The 16,511-nt window shown below is 44.3% G+C and overlaps 1 protein-coding gene across 2 annotated transcripts in view; it reads right to left on the bottom strand.

Moving 5' to 3' along the window:
* Positions 1-16,511, bottom strand: part of gli2a (GLI family zinc finger 2a) — a 104,087-nt gene that overhangs the window by 8,291 nt on the left and 79,285 nt on the right. For both annotated transcript variants that reach the window (XM_015358629.2, XM_015358628.2), the window contains exons 6-11: positions 11,218-11,419; positions 10,313-10,514; positions 9,222-9,332; positions 7,261-7,401; positions 3,145-3,294; positions 1,257-1,421 (exon numbers count right to left, since the gene is read on the bottom strand). In XM_015358629.2, coding sequence (XP_015214115.2) covers positions 1,257-1,421; positions 3,145-3,294; positions 7,261-7,401; positions 9,222-9,332; positions 10,313-10,514; positions 11,218-11,419 — 971 coding nt within the window. The remainder of the gene's footprint in view (positions 1-1,256; positions 1,422-3,144; positions 3,295-7,260; positions 7,402-9,221; positions 9,333-10,312; positions 10,515-11,217; positions 11,420-16,511) is intronic.

The raw sequence follows: 16,511 nt of genomic DNA, 5'->3' as shown, positions 1-16,511 counted from the left end.
ACATCAGGACTTGGTAAGGACTGGTGGCCCACTGGAATGAACATCTGCCCCCTTTACAACAACGTCTAACAAATTCTTCAAAAAATGAAAAACAAAAAAACAGCCAGAATGTGACCTCTGCAATACAATTGTGAGGATGAGGTGGCAGAACATAGATACTCCCTCTGAACAGTGCTTCTACAAGAACCTGTTTTCATCAGATTAAGACACATTCACATTATCTGGAATCCCCTTTTTTGTTAAATGAAATAATATGGAATACATCATTTCAATGAGTGTTAATGAACAGTCTGTTAATGGTTCTTGGGAATCACCTGCTTGTAAATGGTAGTGTAGTGAGGAAATTATATACAGTAATAGGTTTTGTGTACTAATTAGCTTTGGTGGTTCTTCAGGAAATTGAAATGCTCCTCATCCCTCAATAATAATAATAATAATAATAATAATAATAATAATAATAATAATAATAATAATAATAATAATAATAATAATAATAATACATTTATATAGCATCTTTACAAGTGGCATCTCAAAGTGCTTTACAGTAAGAAAATAGTTACACAACGAAAGGAGACAGCAGGATTAAACAATTACAACAAGGGTTTGGAATACAGTATAGTAGAATACACTATATACAATATAGACACAGAACCAGGTAAGTAATAGCCTTTCTAATGAAGGTTTGGAGTTGGGGTGTGAAAGAGCTCAGGGAAGGGGACTCTGATATTCTTAGGAACTGAATTCCAGAGCTTTGGGGCGCAGCAGGAGAAGACCCCGACACCCCTGAGTGGTGTAGGTGTGCTCGGAGGACAGACAGGAGACCAGAATTAGAATAAAGGGGGCTGTGAGTTGGGGAGTAGGAAGATAGTAACTCAGACTGGTACTGAGGTGCCAAACCATGCACAGCCTTATAACTGAGCGTTAGGTGAGCAGGAGTGTCCAAAGAAGGCCTGCCCTAAACACCTGAGTATCTGACGTCCTGCGCTGTGACAGCTCATTCTGAGCAGCAGAACACCAAGGACGCCTATGGCCTGGTCCCTCTCTGAGCTGTGCAGAGACCGACGCCGCACACACAAGGGGAAGGGTGGGGAGGTACCTCATTGGAGTGGGTCCTGTTCTGGTGCTGTGCTCAGTGGGGGGTGTACAGTGTGCTCTGTGCTCAGTGTGGGGTGCTGAATGAGTGCTCAAGGCCTGGTCCCTCTCTGAGCTGTGCAGAGACCGACGCCGCACACACAGGGGGAAGGGTGGGGGGGTACCTCATTGGAGTGGGTCCTGTTCTGGTGCTTGGCGCGATCCGAAGCGTTGGAGAAGGCCTTGTTGCAGCCCTCGTGCTCACAGACGTAGGGCTTCTCTCCCGTATGGGACCGTAGGTGCGTCTTTAAATTCTCCAGGCGGGAGTAGGCTTTGGAGCAACCCTCGAACTGAAAATCAACAGGGATGTGAGTGGAAGACTCAAAAACTGGAAGCCTCTCATGGACCCCCAAAAACATGAGGCCTGCATCGCTTGATCAAGCGGTCCATTTCCAATAGCAGCCCTCTTCGGGTATTTCATTTATTACTTCTCTCGTCATACGACATGAGTGGTGCGCAAGTCTGTTTTTGTTTTTCCTCAGTTTATTATAAGCCATGATTTGGTATTCCTTTAAAACTAACTTCTAAAAAGACTCCTTGAAGATAATTACCAGCCAGTGTACAGGGTAGGCAAATTAGCATTGCACCGAGCTGAAATAAGAGCAAAAGAAACGTCTTCAAAAAATACTTTTCAAATCTGAGTGAGCAGGCAATGAAGTGGAGGGGTACATAAGGGAGAGCCAGTCCAGCTATTGGTCTTAATAAGTACCAATGGACTGTTGGTCGATCTCCAATACTAATTAGTTTTCCCTGCTCACTCCCTGCCAGTCAGCTTTGAGAAACACTTTCAGAAGCTGCTTTAACTGAAAAGTAAGTTAGCATGGCAGATGGGACTTTCAGCAGAAAACAGCACCAACACAGAGAATTTTACAGAGTGAGTAAAATGGGGTGTGTCAGCAGTAACATATGAAACAAGGTGAAAGAGTGTGTGAGATTCCCTGCCCCTTGGCCACTATTACCATACTGTCTGCAACATTTCATGAATGTCTCCAGCACAACTATAGCAGCTTTGCAGAAAGCAAAGAAAGAGTGTATGTAGGAGTGCTGTTAAACTCCATGTCTCTATACTCAACTGTTTCCACCTATGAACCTGCCCAAAGGCTGGGTTTTCTCCTTCTCCCTGGCCACCACACTGGAAAACCACACTGTCAGGGTGCTGAAATTTGTGTATGATTTTTTAAGTGTGATGTGCTGTGCTCAGCATGGGTGTTCAGTGTGGGGTGCTCAGTGCTGTGCTGTACTCAGTGCGGGGTGCTCAGTGCTGTGCTCAGTGTGGGGTGTTTGTGTGGGGGCTGTGCTCAGTGCGGGTGTTTGTGTGGGTGCTGTGCTCAGTGCAGGGTGTTTGTGTGGGTACTGTGCTCAGTGTTGTGCTCAGTGTTGTGCTCAGTGTTGTGCTCAGTGTTGTGCTCAGTGTTGTGCTCAGTGTTGTGCTCAGTGTTGTGCTCAGTGCGGGGTGTTTGTGTGGGTGCTGTGCTCAGTGCGGGGTGTTTGTGTGGGTACTGTGCTCAGTGTTGTGCTCAGTGTTGTGCTCAGTGTTGTGCTCAGTGTTGTGCTCAGTGCGGGGTGTTTGTGTGGGGGCTGTGCTCAGTGCGGGGTGTTTGTGTGGGGGCTGTGCTCAGTGCGGGGTGTTTGTGTGGGGGCTGTGCTCAGTGCGGGTGTTTGTGTGGGTGCTGTGCTCCGTGCTCTGCTCAGTGCCAGGTGTTTGTGTGGGGGCTGTGCTCAGTGCTGTGCTCAGTGCGGGGTGTTTGTGTGGGTGCTGTGCTCAGTGCAGGGTGTTTGTGTGGGTGTTGTGCTCAGTGTTGTGCTCAGTGCGGGGTGTTTGTGTGGGTGCTGTGCTCAGTGTGGGGTGTTTGTGTGGGTGCTGTGCTCCGTGCTGTGCTCAGTGCGGGGTGTTTGTGTGGGGGCTGTGCTCCGTGCTGTGCTCAGTGTGGGGTGTTTGTGTGGGTGCTGTGCTCAGTGCCACGCCCTGCCTGCGCTGCGCTGTGAGGGGAGCAATACGGGCTGGTGACTCACAGTGCACTTGTGTGGCTTCTCCCCTGTGTGGCGCCTCATGTGCACCACCAGCATGTACTGAGCCTTGAAGGGCTTCTGCTCCCGGGAGCACTCCTCCCACCGGCACACAAACTCCTTCTTCTCCCCATGGATGTGGTCGTTATTGATGTGCTGCAAGATCCCAAACCACCAAGGGGGAATAAAATCAGTAAATAGTTAGTGCACAGGTCCTCAACAGGCTATAACGCAACCCCGCACTATTTCGGTATAGAACAACGTGCTGTGGTGAACGTTATAAATCGTTATAAATCGCTATAAATCACGTTTCCTTGAGGTGGATTGGTCTGTGCTTTTCCTCAGAATCCTGTTTGTGCTGGAAGAAACACAGCCTTAGCCAAGGTAACGGTGAACAGTCAAAGATTCTGGCTAATAAGGGCTTGGGAAAACAGCCTTTAATTTCAGGTTTTGACAAAGAAGTGAATTATCTTGGATATGAAAGGCCATGTCATCAATCAAAGCTCCTGGTAGATTTCAATTTGTCAGTCTCCGTGATATGGGAGGATTTTAAATTTACTCTTTTTTGTAGATCAGGAGGTGAAAGCCTGACTTATTTGACAAAAGGTTTTATGATTGCCATATTTTTTTTTTTTGCTCTGTATTAAAATTTTAAGAGCCTGTGCCTAAATGAAAGGCCTTATTGATACAACGTCAAGCTGAGGAAACTCGTTGGTGATCAAATGCTTTGTCTGCCAGATACCTTACACAAACATGCCCCACCAATATGGCCTGGAATCTCTCTTACAAAATGGGAAGGCTGCCTTAGCTCAAGGATTGTTTATAGTTGCAGGATAGTTGCCTATGAGTCACACTGGGTTTGGAATTTTTTTTTTTAAAGAAGCTATTAAGAAAATACTATACCTAATATCGGAAATGAAAAAATAAAGACTCCACAATATGTCAAACTTTTGCTTCAAAACTAGAGACAACTGCCAGGCACTGCCTGTTTCAGCTTGCAGAACAAGCCCCGAGTGAAGGCCAGTGTGGCAAGATTATTCACACCCAGACCAGAGGCTTAGATCCTTTAATTGGCACCCTTACAGTCTTCCCCAAATCCCATGAAAGGTTAGAGGGTCCAATGAAGTTCAGGCATAATGAGCTGAGATTCTGTAGTTTAACACACTCACACACTCATTTCGACATCCATTTCTCTACATTTGTACAGCACTCCAGGTGGCACCCTGTTAATAACCTGTTAACCGCGTTCCGCTAATCAAAGACCTCAAATGTTTTGCTAGGACATCATGCGCTGTTATTAAAACCTGGGATTTCCAGCAACACCATAATGACAAAGTTTCAGAAACACAATAACCGGATTATTGCTGCGTCGTGCCATGACAGTGCCCCTTTTAAACAGAGTACGGCAAATGTCTCAACGCAAAGACCACAAATCCTTCAGGGGCAGCAACAATACAAAATAAGGGTATCAAAATTAGAGCTCATCTGAATTGCTGGTAGAAAAAAGAAGGACAAAAACAGAGGAAAAGCAGAGAGAAGAAAATGCCAGTGGAGCTCCTGGGACAGAGACTCGTGGTGTGACAGTGCCGCAGAAGAGACCACAGGCCCAGTCATTTTTCTCTGCTCCACTGACCTGCTGGAATGCAGAGAAAAGGTGCCCTATAGACTAGACCTGTTTAAGTGACGCTGGACATGCTGCGAGTCAGTTAAAGCCCTGCGTGAAACTCTTGTGTCTTTCAGGTGCCAGACATCAAAGGGACCAGAGCGAGCAAGAGCCTGGCAAATTAATGAATTACTTCCAAACAGCTACTGTTCCCCTGCCTGCAAGATTATTTACTAGGTGCAGTGAAAAGCACTCACTCTTAACATTTTAAATGGGTCTAGTTCAAACACTTTATGTAGTAGAAGGCCATTTGTGTCAACTGACAATAGAATTGAGCAAATTCGGACCGCATGCTGGTAAACCTTTTGCATAACAGCCTCATCTTCTGAGGGACCTGGTTTGGAATTAACGCATTAATTACATTAATACATTGGAATTAATCAATGTATTTCTCTGAAACTGCTGCCTGGTGAAATAACCTGCATTGTTATTTGCTCTAATCAGCTTTCAAAGTTATAACTTAGTTTAAAAATGCCTGAAAATCACAGCAGTATCACTCAGCAAGAATAATTTAAGCTTAAAAACAGGCAGGTCTGATTAAATCATATAAACGGGCTTTGAGGACCAAGTATTTCATATACCTTTAATGAAATTTGCCACAAAACCATTTTGATCTTTGATTTTGCAATTAACAGAGCTGTCCTGTGAGGTCATTCAACCACATTCTTATTCACATTTTCACATGCCAAAGAAAAGAGCACATTCATAATGCAAAACCTTTCAAAAAGTCAGTGTTTTTTTCCATAACCCAAAGAGTAAAAAATCTTTTGAACCAAATATCTTTCTTATAGTCCACTGAATAACATGCACTCAGCATAATAACTTTTTCAGGAGCTTTTGAAAAACAAACTCCCCGGCTGTAACCATTATTATTGTCATCGCCAGTATATCTATTAATGTAATAACTCAACCTGATGGGCTTTACTTTCTCATTACCATTCGGAATCTCATGGCATTTGTTTCAACACAGTATTGATGCTTAGCTTAGACCACATCAGCCTGGCATTAAGTTTAATCCTTTTAAATGTTTTGAAAACAAAAAAAGATTATAACATTCATGACAAAAACTGGTTATAACTTGCTGCAAATAAAAATAAAACAGGATTGGTGCGAGTGACTCCACACATTAATGTTCTCACTAGTTAAATCTTCCTGGAAGAAATTTAATATTGACCTGTTTAGGCTCAGAGGTTTAGCCTTAAACTTCCAGCTACATGGGTTCTGTCAGTCTCAGCCAAAAAGCTTTCTAGTTAATCAGGCAGCTTTTGAAACTAAAATGCAATGGTGCTGTGGGATTCAGCACTCTCTGCATGATGAGAGATTTACACCGGGCCCTTGAGGTTAAAGTTCAGGGTGGTCACAGTTGCAGAGTTCAAGGGTCAGTAAGATTTTTTTCCCATGCAGCTGTGCTAGTGTCAGAGTTTAAGTCTCACTACTAAAGTCAACAGGCTCACAAAACACAAAAATCATCATCAATAACATATCTCCAATTACTAAAAACAAACTTTAGTGACTCATTTGTTTGTGCATTGTCGGCAGTGTTTTTTTAAGAGAGAAAAGAGAGCACGGAGACCACTGACTGCAACGTTTTAGACATCCGCATGGCTTGGCTGACACTGTGTTACGGGCTTCAAGGGGACTGAATGAAACAAGAGACCGAGCAAAAGATTCCTTGGTATACTAATGACAACCAGAGTAGAGGCATTTAATGACAGAATATTCAGTGTAATTACCTAATCAGTATAAATGCAGCCACCGTTCATTCTAAGAAATGCTCATCGGCGCAGTGTGATCCCATCTGCAGCCAGGGCTAGATTGTGTAGATTGTACACACTGCTAGGCTCAGGGGTGAAATGTTTTGCTCCCTTGTGCAGTCTCATGGCTCTGTGATCCAGCCATCGCGTGTTCAAGCCTGGACCACACCACCGGCTGACTGTGACTGAGATTTGCCAGGTAGCAGTGGATAGTATAGTGTATCTGGCTAAGACCCTGTGTGGCTGGGACATCCTAGAGCTGGACAGGTCTCTCTTGAGCACGTGAAGCAATGATACCCAGTGATTTGCACTTGCAGAGATGTCAGTGAGGGACAGCTCTCTTCTCCAGTTGGCACTGAGCCCCCTGTTTGTCACTACAGAGCTTGCCCTGAGTCAAAAGATGAAGGCTCCACTGGGTGGGAGGAGCCTGTATACACTTCCTCATTCTCCCCATGTGGGCACCAAGATTATTCCTATGAGATTCCAGATTGGGATACTCTATAATAAAAACTAAAACGGCGGCCTTGAGGTTAATAAAAATCTAAGACACTTTGTTCCATTTTGAAAGGTGGATTTCTCCTGTTTCTCATCGGATTGAAGGGAGGAGCAGAGTTAGTTCCACCTCTGTTTGTACCCTCAGTTCTAATGTGACTGTTGTTTCACGGATGGCAGGAGTGTCACAGGGAGCAGTGGCATCACACTTACATGCACGAGCTGGTCCTGAGTATCGTACTCTTTCGAACAACCTTCCCAGTGGCAGTTGGTCTCGTAGATGACTTCAGGCTCTTGCTTGCACTCATCTTTATCCATATCTTCTTTCAGGTCCAGAACACCACCTAGATGGTCCTGTTTAACATGCAGAAGTGCCACAAAAAACAAGCTTTTAATGGTCAAGAACATTCAGCCCGATCACTGCCTTTTTTACCACAATGCCCTGACAACAAACACAACAGTCGTCATCTACAGTAAAAGGAATCCAGTAATCGCAAGGCTGGTGAGGGAATCATGTTCGGGCTAGTGAAGTGGGCACAGGAGTGACCACTATCAGTGGTCAGTTCTCCTAATCCACCACAAGAGAGCTGCAGAAATGACTCACCGGCATATTGCACCATCTCATATGCACAGAATGGGATTTTTGGAGTTAGGGTTTTAAGACAACATTCTAACCTCATGTTTTCCATACTGCTGTGTGATAAGGCTGCATGCCTGTTAAAGCTTCAGAAGATTCCTGAATATACTGTATATACAGTACATACATTCTTTTAAAGGCTTTTTTTTCCTTCTGTTAGATTTGGCAGACAGAAACCAACATCAAGACAGCTACTGAGAGTTTTGAGGTATAAAGGAGTTAAACTCCTTAATGTGGAAATGGAAACTGTTTTATCTCACTTCTTTAAGACCAAAGTTGTGTTTCATGCCTGTGATGAAAAGGAATTCATCTGCTCCAATGGAAACAGCATAAAGTCTTGGTACGATAAGGCAGTTCTGTTGGAGGCTCTTTAAAAAAAACTTGCCTTGATAGAGGCCTCCCCCTGAGGCAGCTAAAATTGTTTTCAGGCTGTGCGGTTTCATAACTGTTGACGTGCACCTAAGCTCCGTGCTCTGGAGATGCAGCTCTTCGCCCCCAACATGCTGACTACAGCATGTTTATCTTTCCCTGATATGCTATCTTCATCAATTCTCCGGTCCCTAGATGTTTCCATTCGCAGCCGTCCCCATGCATCATGCTGAAACCTGCCTCTGATTCTGAGAGGAGCAGGGAATTTGTCAAAAGACAGAATAAAAAAAAAACCCTCAGATGACAATAACACCAGCCAATATTTCATTAAAATTAAGTGCTCCGACACAGTTTACAGTGGTTGAAAAAAAAAATGAATGAATGCAAAGCTCTTATCACCAGGAGTTTTTCTTTCAGGAGCTCACAAAAAAGGGGGTCAGGGGATTTCTCGTTTCCCTAGGGTCAAATATTGTGCCATTGATCAGAAAGAAATATGCATAAAAAAATGACTCTCGGTAGATAACACTGCATGGATGCGTGAGAACCTAGCCATTAAGTATCTAGCTTTTTTTTTTGCGCTGCTCCTCTAGCAGAAATGTTCAAACACCCTTTTGTCTGTACAAGAGAAGAAAAAAAAATAAAGTCCCTAAAAATATAACTGCATCCAAAAAAGCATACAAAAAAGTGCTTCTGTTGCACCGAAATACACAAAAAACAAATTGCGCTTTCACTAAAATTTCTTTTTGAATGCAGTTTTGCAAACTCCTAGGTAAGCTGTGTAACAAAATGAGTGTTTTGATGCCCTCGAGCCTAGGTGACTCTTTACTGATGAACTGTTTCCTGCTAGACTATTGCTGCCCGGGCCATGCAGCAGTTTGGACACAGTACGTTTAAATCTGGCTATATTAAACACTGTTAGCCAGGTCTGCTGGGTCTTTATGCTGGCAGAGGACAAGTGCTGACAGTTCCCTTTTAATGTTTTTGTTCTCGGCAGGAACATCATTTTTGAAAGAATGAATGAAAAGGTAGCTGGTGTTGCGGCAGTATCCCTGCATCTGAATGACTCCAGTACAGCCCAGCCCAGGCGTTGCTCGACCACGGCTCTACCATATCAGCCCCGCCGGAAAGACTCATTCATCCATACTCAATAGTCCCTCCTCACTGCTACCTGAGAGCGGGGAGAGGTGGGCCGTGGGCTGTCCCCCTCCGTCTTCACCTTGGATCTCTTGGTGATCATTGGATTCACTGTGCTGCTCACAGCTGAGTCACCACTTGCGTTCTGGAACGAAACAGATGAAACCAATTGGAACGGGACCAACATCAATATTTTGCTTTGATGGTGCATGATTGCTCTGTCCTGAACTCATCGTGCCTGTATTTCAGAGGAGCTCTGCCACAGAGACTAAACAGTTTAGGCTCCAAATGTGGAATAGCCCGAATATGCAATAAGTATTATACACAATACATCAAAGAGCATGTCACAGAAAGAGTATTAAAAGAATTCTTTCAGTCTGTGCCCTCTCTCCGTGTATTTAATTACCCAGTAGCTATTTTTAAGACAGGGGAGATGCTCCCTCGTATTTGTATAACATCCTGACCCCTGGCCATTCGTGGAACACAAGATCTCCAGCTTTTGATTTCAATATTGCTTACTGTGCGGACTGTTAACCAGCAAAATGTGTTTCTGATCACAGGCAAGTGGCTTCAAGTACTCTTCAGTGGAGTGTGTAGACAGACAGAGAAGAGGGTATGTGGGTCAGAGGGGAACGAATGGGTAAGAACTTTATCCTATACTTGTCCTGGGTGGGTTTATCTTCAGCGAAAAACCACTACAATAGTGTATATAACAGAATAAACACACATGACCACAAAAGTCAGATATAATGTCAACAGTGAAGGAAGACAGGATATTTTAGAGCCAACAATCTGAAGTCAGTTAGAAAAAGCAAATTTGCCTTTTTGTATTTTTTACAATGCCAGACCATACACAGTACTTAACGTTTCTGCTTTCACATTTTGTTTTACTTTATAAGGAGACAAGGATACAGAAAACATTGTTTACTTTGCCACGGGATCATTCCAACGTGTTAAATAAAGGGACCACGTGGGAGGTGCTGCTAGCCTGCTACTGCTTTGCCTGATGGTGTTTCGCCAATAACTCTGGGTCTAAGGCGAGCCTGGTGCCTCTGGAGGGAAAGACCATCTCAGGAGAGGAGTGAAGCCCGGGCCCCAAGCCTGTTCCGTCCCTGCCCGGCTCACCTGCGTGGATTCGGCGGTGCTGTTGCCGTGCGCCGCGGTGGGCAGCGAGGGGATGCCCGTGGCATGCTGGCGGGGGACGAATGTCGGCGAGGGATGGATGAGAGGCGGGGTGTGTCCGAACGCGGAGCTCAGGCCCCGCTGCTGGCTCAGGATCTGTTGGTACGCCATGGGATTGATGGGGTGAGGGAAGGTAAAGGCGGGACTGAAAGAGACAAGGATGGAGGGGGGGGAAGAGACCAGGTGTTTACATACTGTCAGACAGACAACTATCACCTCATAAACTTCCACAGCCCAGCTGGGGCTCCTCCGATACTCACAGCAGGAAACTAAAGTGAGGTTTTCATATGTGTAAAGCCACACGAGACAGGTGGGCTGGCATAACCGAATGTGGACACTGGGGAAACTCAGGTTGAAAGTCCTGGGAGTATTCTCCAGGACATTCCCTCAGTTCACCTCTTAACAGAAAAGATACTGCTGCTCTGGAGTCGTTCCAATGAAAAGCAAACAGATGCTGGGGCTTAAAGGAATAATGTCCTGCCCTGTCAGGCTGAAGGACCTGAGCCTTGTTATTCTTGAGCAGAGAAGACTACAAGGAGATCTGATACAAGTATTCAAAATCCTCAAAGGCATCGACAAAGTCATCCCAGAAGTTATATGGACATGCCTTTAAAACTGAGAATGAGAGGCACTTCTTTACTCAGAGGGGGGTGGGAGTGTGGAACAAGCTACCCAGCCCTGCTTTTAATGCCGATAGAAACCACGGTTTCTTTCCAGAAACCACCAGATGAGACAGACGGATCACTTATCTACTACCAAAGAGCTACTGTAGATGGGCAGAAAGGCCAGCTCCCGTCTGTAAGCAGATGCTGGGAAAGCACACGGCCCAAACCCACGCTGCACCTTACCTGATCCCTCCGGCGGAGAGGTGTCCGTAGGATCCGCTGGCCGCGGAGCTGCTGCGGGAGTTGTTGATGTAGGCCACGAGAGAGTTGGGAGACGTCCGGATCATGGTCTGGAGATCAATGCTGGCGTCGGAGAGGGGCGAGATGGACAGAGCCCTCTTCCGGCTGAGACGGGGAGTCAGCCTGGGGCTGGAGAACCGCGACACTGCGGGACAGAGAGAGACAAGCTCTGCAGCGGTGCACACAGCCCCCTCGCGCTTAGTCCTGACAGGGGCGCCCACTTACAGCAGGGTATCCTTTTTAAAAGGAACATCTAAGGAGCAACATCACCTGTAGCATTGTGTCACTTCTGAGTGCTTCCCACTGGTAGGCTATTTTCGGAGGCAGAAGTCTAGCGGAATATTCCAGCTGGGACAGTGTGATTGATGCTCACGGGCTGTCTGTGAGACACTCAAAGCTCTTGACAACAGCAGTACCTATCAATAACCGCTCAGGATTGATTTGAAGCTAACACTGACTGTGTAAACTGAAGAAGCTGTAACTGGCAGAACTGTGGGAAATTCTGGTAATATCCTGGGTATTTTCAGCAGTCAGTACCTGGGGTAACATCTTTAATATAGGAAGGAAACCAGAACCAGACTCATAATACTGATGTCTTAATGTACATGGAGCTCTTATTTAAAACCTACAGTAGTTGCGGTCCTGAATCAAGTTTTACTAATGTCACAAAAGGTCATTACACCAGTGTAGTTCATTTGCCTCCTACCTTGTTAAAAGTTATGTTTCTTGAAAGACCCGTGCCCTTTTAGCCTACATAATGCTACACAACAATGAAACTTCTCCAGGAAAAAAAATATTTTCTAAAAATTCTAAAAATCATTTAATAAAATATCATTCCCAGAATTTCCTGAAGCCATTATGGGATTCTCTGACGTCTAAAAGATAATGTTTTTTTTGCAATAAAGCATTTTAAATACATTCACTGCGCACACTCCTAAGAATAGGAAAACATTCTGGATAAGAAGGAAGGTTGTTGCACGTGAACTTGAAAGTTATTTCTTTACCAGTTACATTTACCGTTATTTGTTTACTATCTCTGAGATCTTTCACAAACCACGTTTGCGCTCAGTTTTGACCTTCCGATGGATAATTAATTGCACTCAATAATTTGCCGTAATTACTGTGATAAAAATCTAATTACAGCTGTTGTATTTCTGCAATGGAGTAGCGTATTTCTGTAATAGAGGTAATTTTGTAAGCGGATTACAATTAAGAGAAATAAACTAAAAATACAACAAAACCCTTCATGGAGTGTGTTTCTAGATTTTTAAAAGGGTAGGAATTTGCTTTAATCTACTTACTGGTATTTTTTGCCTCCTATCCTTTATTTTTACTTTGGAAAAATGTTGTTTGTTCTGAATTAACCCAGAAATAAAGCATGGTTTACGTTTACAAGCTGTGAGCGTGAAGCTTGCTTTAGATGTGATCCTCCAGATATAGCTTGTCCTCCCTAAAGTACCCCCTTGATTCAGTTGGTGAAGGAAGTTTTCGTTTTACCACCTGATCTGCCGGTGCAGATAGGTCCCTTCCTATAAGTAAGGAGCTCTGGGATCCTGTGGGATGAAATGCACTATACAAAAGCAAAGCCATCTGCATTTGCACTCATTGCACACAGGAAGTAGTCTAAGTTTTGGAGTGCATATTCCCGATTAGAATGATATCTTCCTGCAATTTATTTTTCCTCAAACTGACAATCTACAGTCTAGACTATATTTCTAAGGCACTCTATCCTATATGTCTGTAAATAATTTGTACTGCAGTAAGAGAAGGACCAGCAGCTGCCTTTTAAATGTGTTTTTTTCATGTTTGAAATTTTAGCTGGCATTATTTCTTTGTGATTGAGATGCGGCCTGCCTACAGGTCCCTGGGACCTCTGTGGATCCATGGTGAGATAAAAATGTCATTACCAAATAAATAAATTACACCAGAAACGTGTCTACCCTGCACCGCATTGGGTTGGCGTTGTGCCAAGGGAATACACAATAGTTTCATTTTCTGGGCTTTGTTTTTAAAAGTACAAAGTGGGAAGTCCCCAGTAATCCATCTAATGAAGAGAAACACAAAACCTTCGGCACGGAGAGCTTAGGTGATATGGCCTCTGTGTAAATTCCCCTGAGACAATAACCTGTTCTGAGTATCCTCATCACAGCAGCCTCTTCCTGATTGGACCTTAAGCACCTAGTAATTACTTATTTAGTCTCCATCAACACACAACACAACCCTTTAATCTTTCTTCTCCCTCAGCACAAGTTCCTTTCAGCCTCATTATTGTAATATGTGAAAGTTATACTCCTATCTGTGTGATGCATGTGCAGGGTTTCAGGATTTCATTCAATTAAACTGCTCGACGACACAAAAAGGGGGCAACTCTTTTACTTTCTTCTGCTGCTGTACATCCTTTCCTGAGCTCCTGCTGCAGCACGTCACTGAGCATAAAATGCTCTTGTGCTGACAGCGTCAGGATAAACTTGGCAAGGGGGAGAACTAACCTGTCTCGTGATAACAAACCGGAAACCGTGTGTTGAAGATCTGGTGCCTACTTTTGTTCTCTGCTAGAAAAGGCATGCTGTCAGGGGTTTGACTGGGTGGCTACTTGTGCCCCCAGGAAGGAAAGCTCCTTCCGAAGCGAGATCTCCCAGCCCAGCTCAGCCAGGGCACACTGCTCCTCCGAGAGCAGCAGCTGGATAAGGCCACCGGCTGCTACAGGCTCAACAGGTGCTGTGCATTAGGCCGGCTGACAGAGGAGCCCAGGAGGAGGAAGAGTGTGACATACAGAGGAAAGGGGCTAAATGAACACGAACAAAGGCTCTGGGTACCGGAAATCCACTTGTGTCATCACATGTCTTGCCAGAACAACAGAGCAAATGTCTGCCAGAACCCAAAGGGCACAGAGACTATTCCTCTGTAGGTTATTAGCTCTTCATTAGGGGTTATCCAGCTTTATGACTCTGACTACTATCTTTCACACAGAGCTTGTAGGTCACAGTGACTTTAAACTTTTTTCTCATCTTTGCTCCATGGGTCTCTGTGTTTAACGGTTCTGATGTGTATTGAAACCCAGCTGTGCCGTAAGTGTACAGTGACCAGTCCAGGACTTGACAGCCCTCCGGTTTGGATGATCTAGAAAGATATCCACGTTTGCCGAAAACAACGGACAAATTTGTAAAAATGTTAGTTTGTTCAACACATTTGTATGTGCACAAAGACGGTGGTGGGTTTAAAGAAATCGAGCACATACAGGAATATACACAGACATGAAGAACCTTAAAAAAAAAAACCTGGACTGAATTTCGCCCAAATTTGCATTCCTTTAATCGTTTTCTTTCTGTGACTGGGAGAAGCCATTCACAATTGGCAGTGTTATTTATCTCTGTTACTCCCTCACCTCAGGGGAGATCTGTTTATTAATGTGCCACTTCCCTTGATAAATTACTAAATAGAAAGCAAAGCCTTGTACTCGTTCCTCCCTTGGTTCCCCCATGATTTATGTCAGCAATGACTGCTCAGCCATTGGCCCCCATTAATTTGCTGGTGGAAACAGGCGTGCCGTGCAGAGGCAGGGCTCTGTTTATTGGTGCATTGTCTGCTGGCCTGCTCAGGAGGTGTACATCTTGTTTCCACAGCTGAAGAACTACTGGGGGCTGTCACGTCTCCCTGACCTGGGACCACTCAAGCACACAGCCTGTAATGCGCATTTTATCAGTGGCTGCCTTCATTTAGATCTTCTGGGCCAATGAGAGCCCGGAAACAGATGTTGAAAAAATTGGGATTGATAAGTCCTTTGGCCATTTCATTTCTTTACTGTTGCAAGAGGAAAGACACAGGCGCTCACATCCAAGGTAAAATGCCCGGAATCAGTCTCCAGTAATATTGTTTTATTGCGGTATTATCTACTTTATTATTATAATGACAACAAAGCTTTTCTTTGAATGTTGCATGGTCAAAAAATTAGAAACACAAAACTAATCTTGGTTTCAAAAGCTTTGAATTCAGTGACAGCCACCTACTGTAGCTCACGTGTTTGAGCTATTCAAAGTGTGTGTCTGTAAACACAAACAGATGCATACTCACACCGATCTACAGTCTGTATCATACTTCATCTAAACAGGCACCAGATCCCGTCTTTTGTCAGAATGCGTCGTTTGTGCTGCAGAAGTTATGTGAGCACAACCCCTTCCCCTGAGTGAAAGAGTCCTTTGCTGCTCATCCCCAGAAATGACAAAGAAGTGGGCCAGAGCTCAGCCACTTTTTCACACTGCGCTTCATTAAGATATCTGTACAGAAGGCAAATAATCAGCACGAGTCACGCTCACACAGCACTCTGGCCTGGTCGTTCGCCAGTAATAAAAGGAAAAATAACACACTGCTGTAGAGAAATGTTTATTTTCTCTGGTAAAATCTAACTAATACCATGACTGCAAATTTTATTAGAAGGGGCTTTTGCTGGATCCACTCCGAGCCCTCAGCTACTGACTTGAGCCAGCTGCTTGGGTAATGTGACGACAACAGGGCTCCTCTCTCTAAACCCCTATTCTTGCACAGAAATCCAATAGTGCCTGGATGTCAGACATTTTTGCTGGCACTGGCTATTGTCCAGGGACCCAAGACGTTTTCCCACAGGCTCCAAGGCACCGATTATTTAGTGACTTTTTTTGCCTGTTCCTTTAAGCTTCTTAATGAAAGACAAGGTAGCCTTCTTTTAGTTCGATTGGAGGGGGGGAAGCTAGGAAAAGACTTATGTAAATGTTGTGGTGTCTGGACGACACATTATCATATCCGCCATTTTCCTTCTGGGTATTCAAATGAGCAGCACCCTGCCTGTGCAGCGATCTTAGAACTAGTAAATCTCTGATTCCCTATTTATTTATGCATTTTTTATTTTTGCCATTTATTACTTTGAGGTCGGAAAACTGATATTAGCTCTTACTCTTCCTTTTACATAAATCACTGACAAAGCGTTTTAGAAAGAAGGACAGTCAAGTGGTGATAACGTGCTATTTGCATGATTTTGCACATTGGGCAAGAGCCGTAGAAGGCTTCTTCAATTGAAAGCATTTTTTGAGATCGCAAGACTAACAAGTGCATAGTGCCATAAGGCTAAATGAAACACAGAATTTGTATGAAACTGGAGAACTGCTTTTAAAAACGCTTGTTGACAAGCTTGGCTATATTAACAGCAGGGCTCCTCATATCATTTTGGATATTCTTCCTGGTTAATAACACACTTCGTGGGGAGA

This window comes from Lepisosteus oculatus, chromosome 12, assembly GCF_040954835.1.
Source record: "Lepisosteus oculatus isolate fLepOcu1 chromosome 12, fLepOcu1.hap2, whole genome shotgun sequence".
In the NCBI taxonomy this organism is placed as follows: domain Eukaryota; kingdom Metazoa; phylum Chordata; class Actinopteri; order Semionotiformes; family Lepisosteidae; genus Lepisosteus; species Lepisosteus oculatus.
Note: the sequence above shows the minus strand (reverse complement) of the source record. Positions and strands in the feature narration are given on the sequence as shown.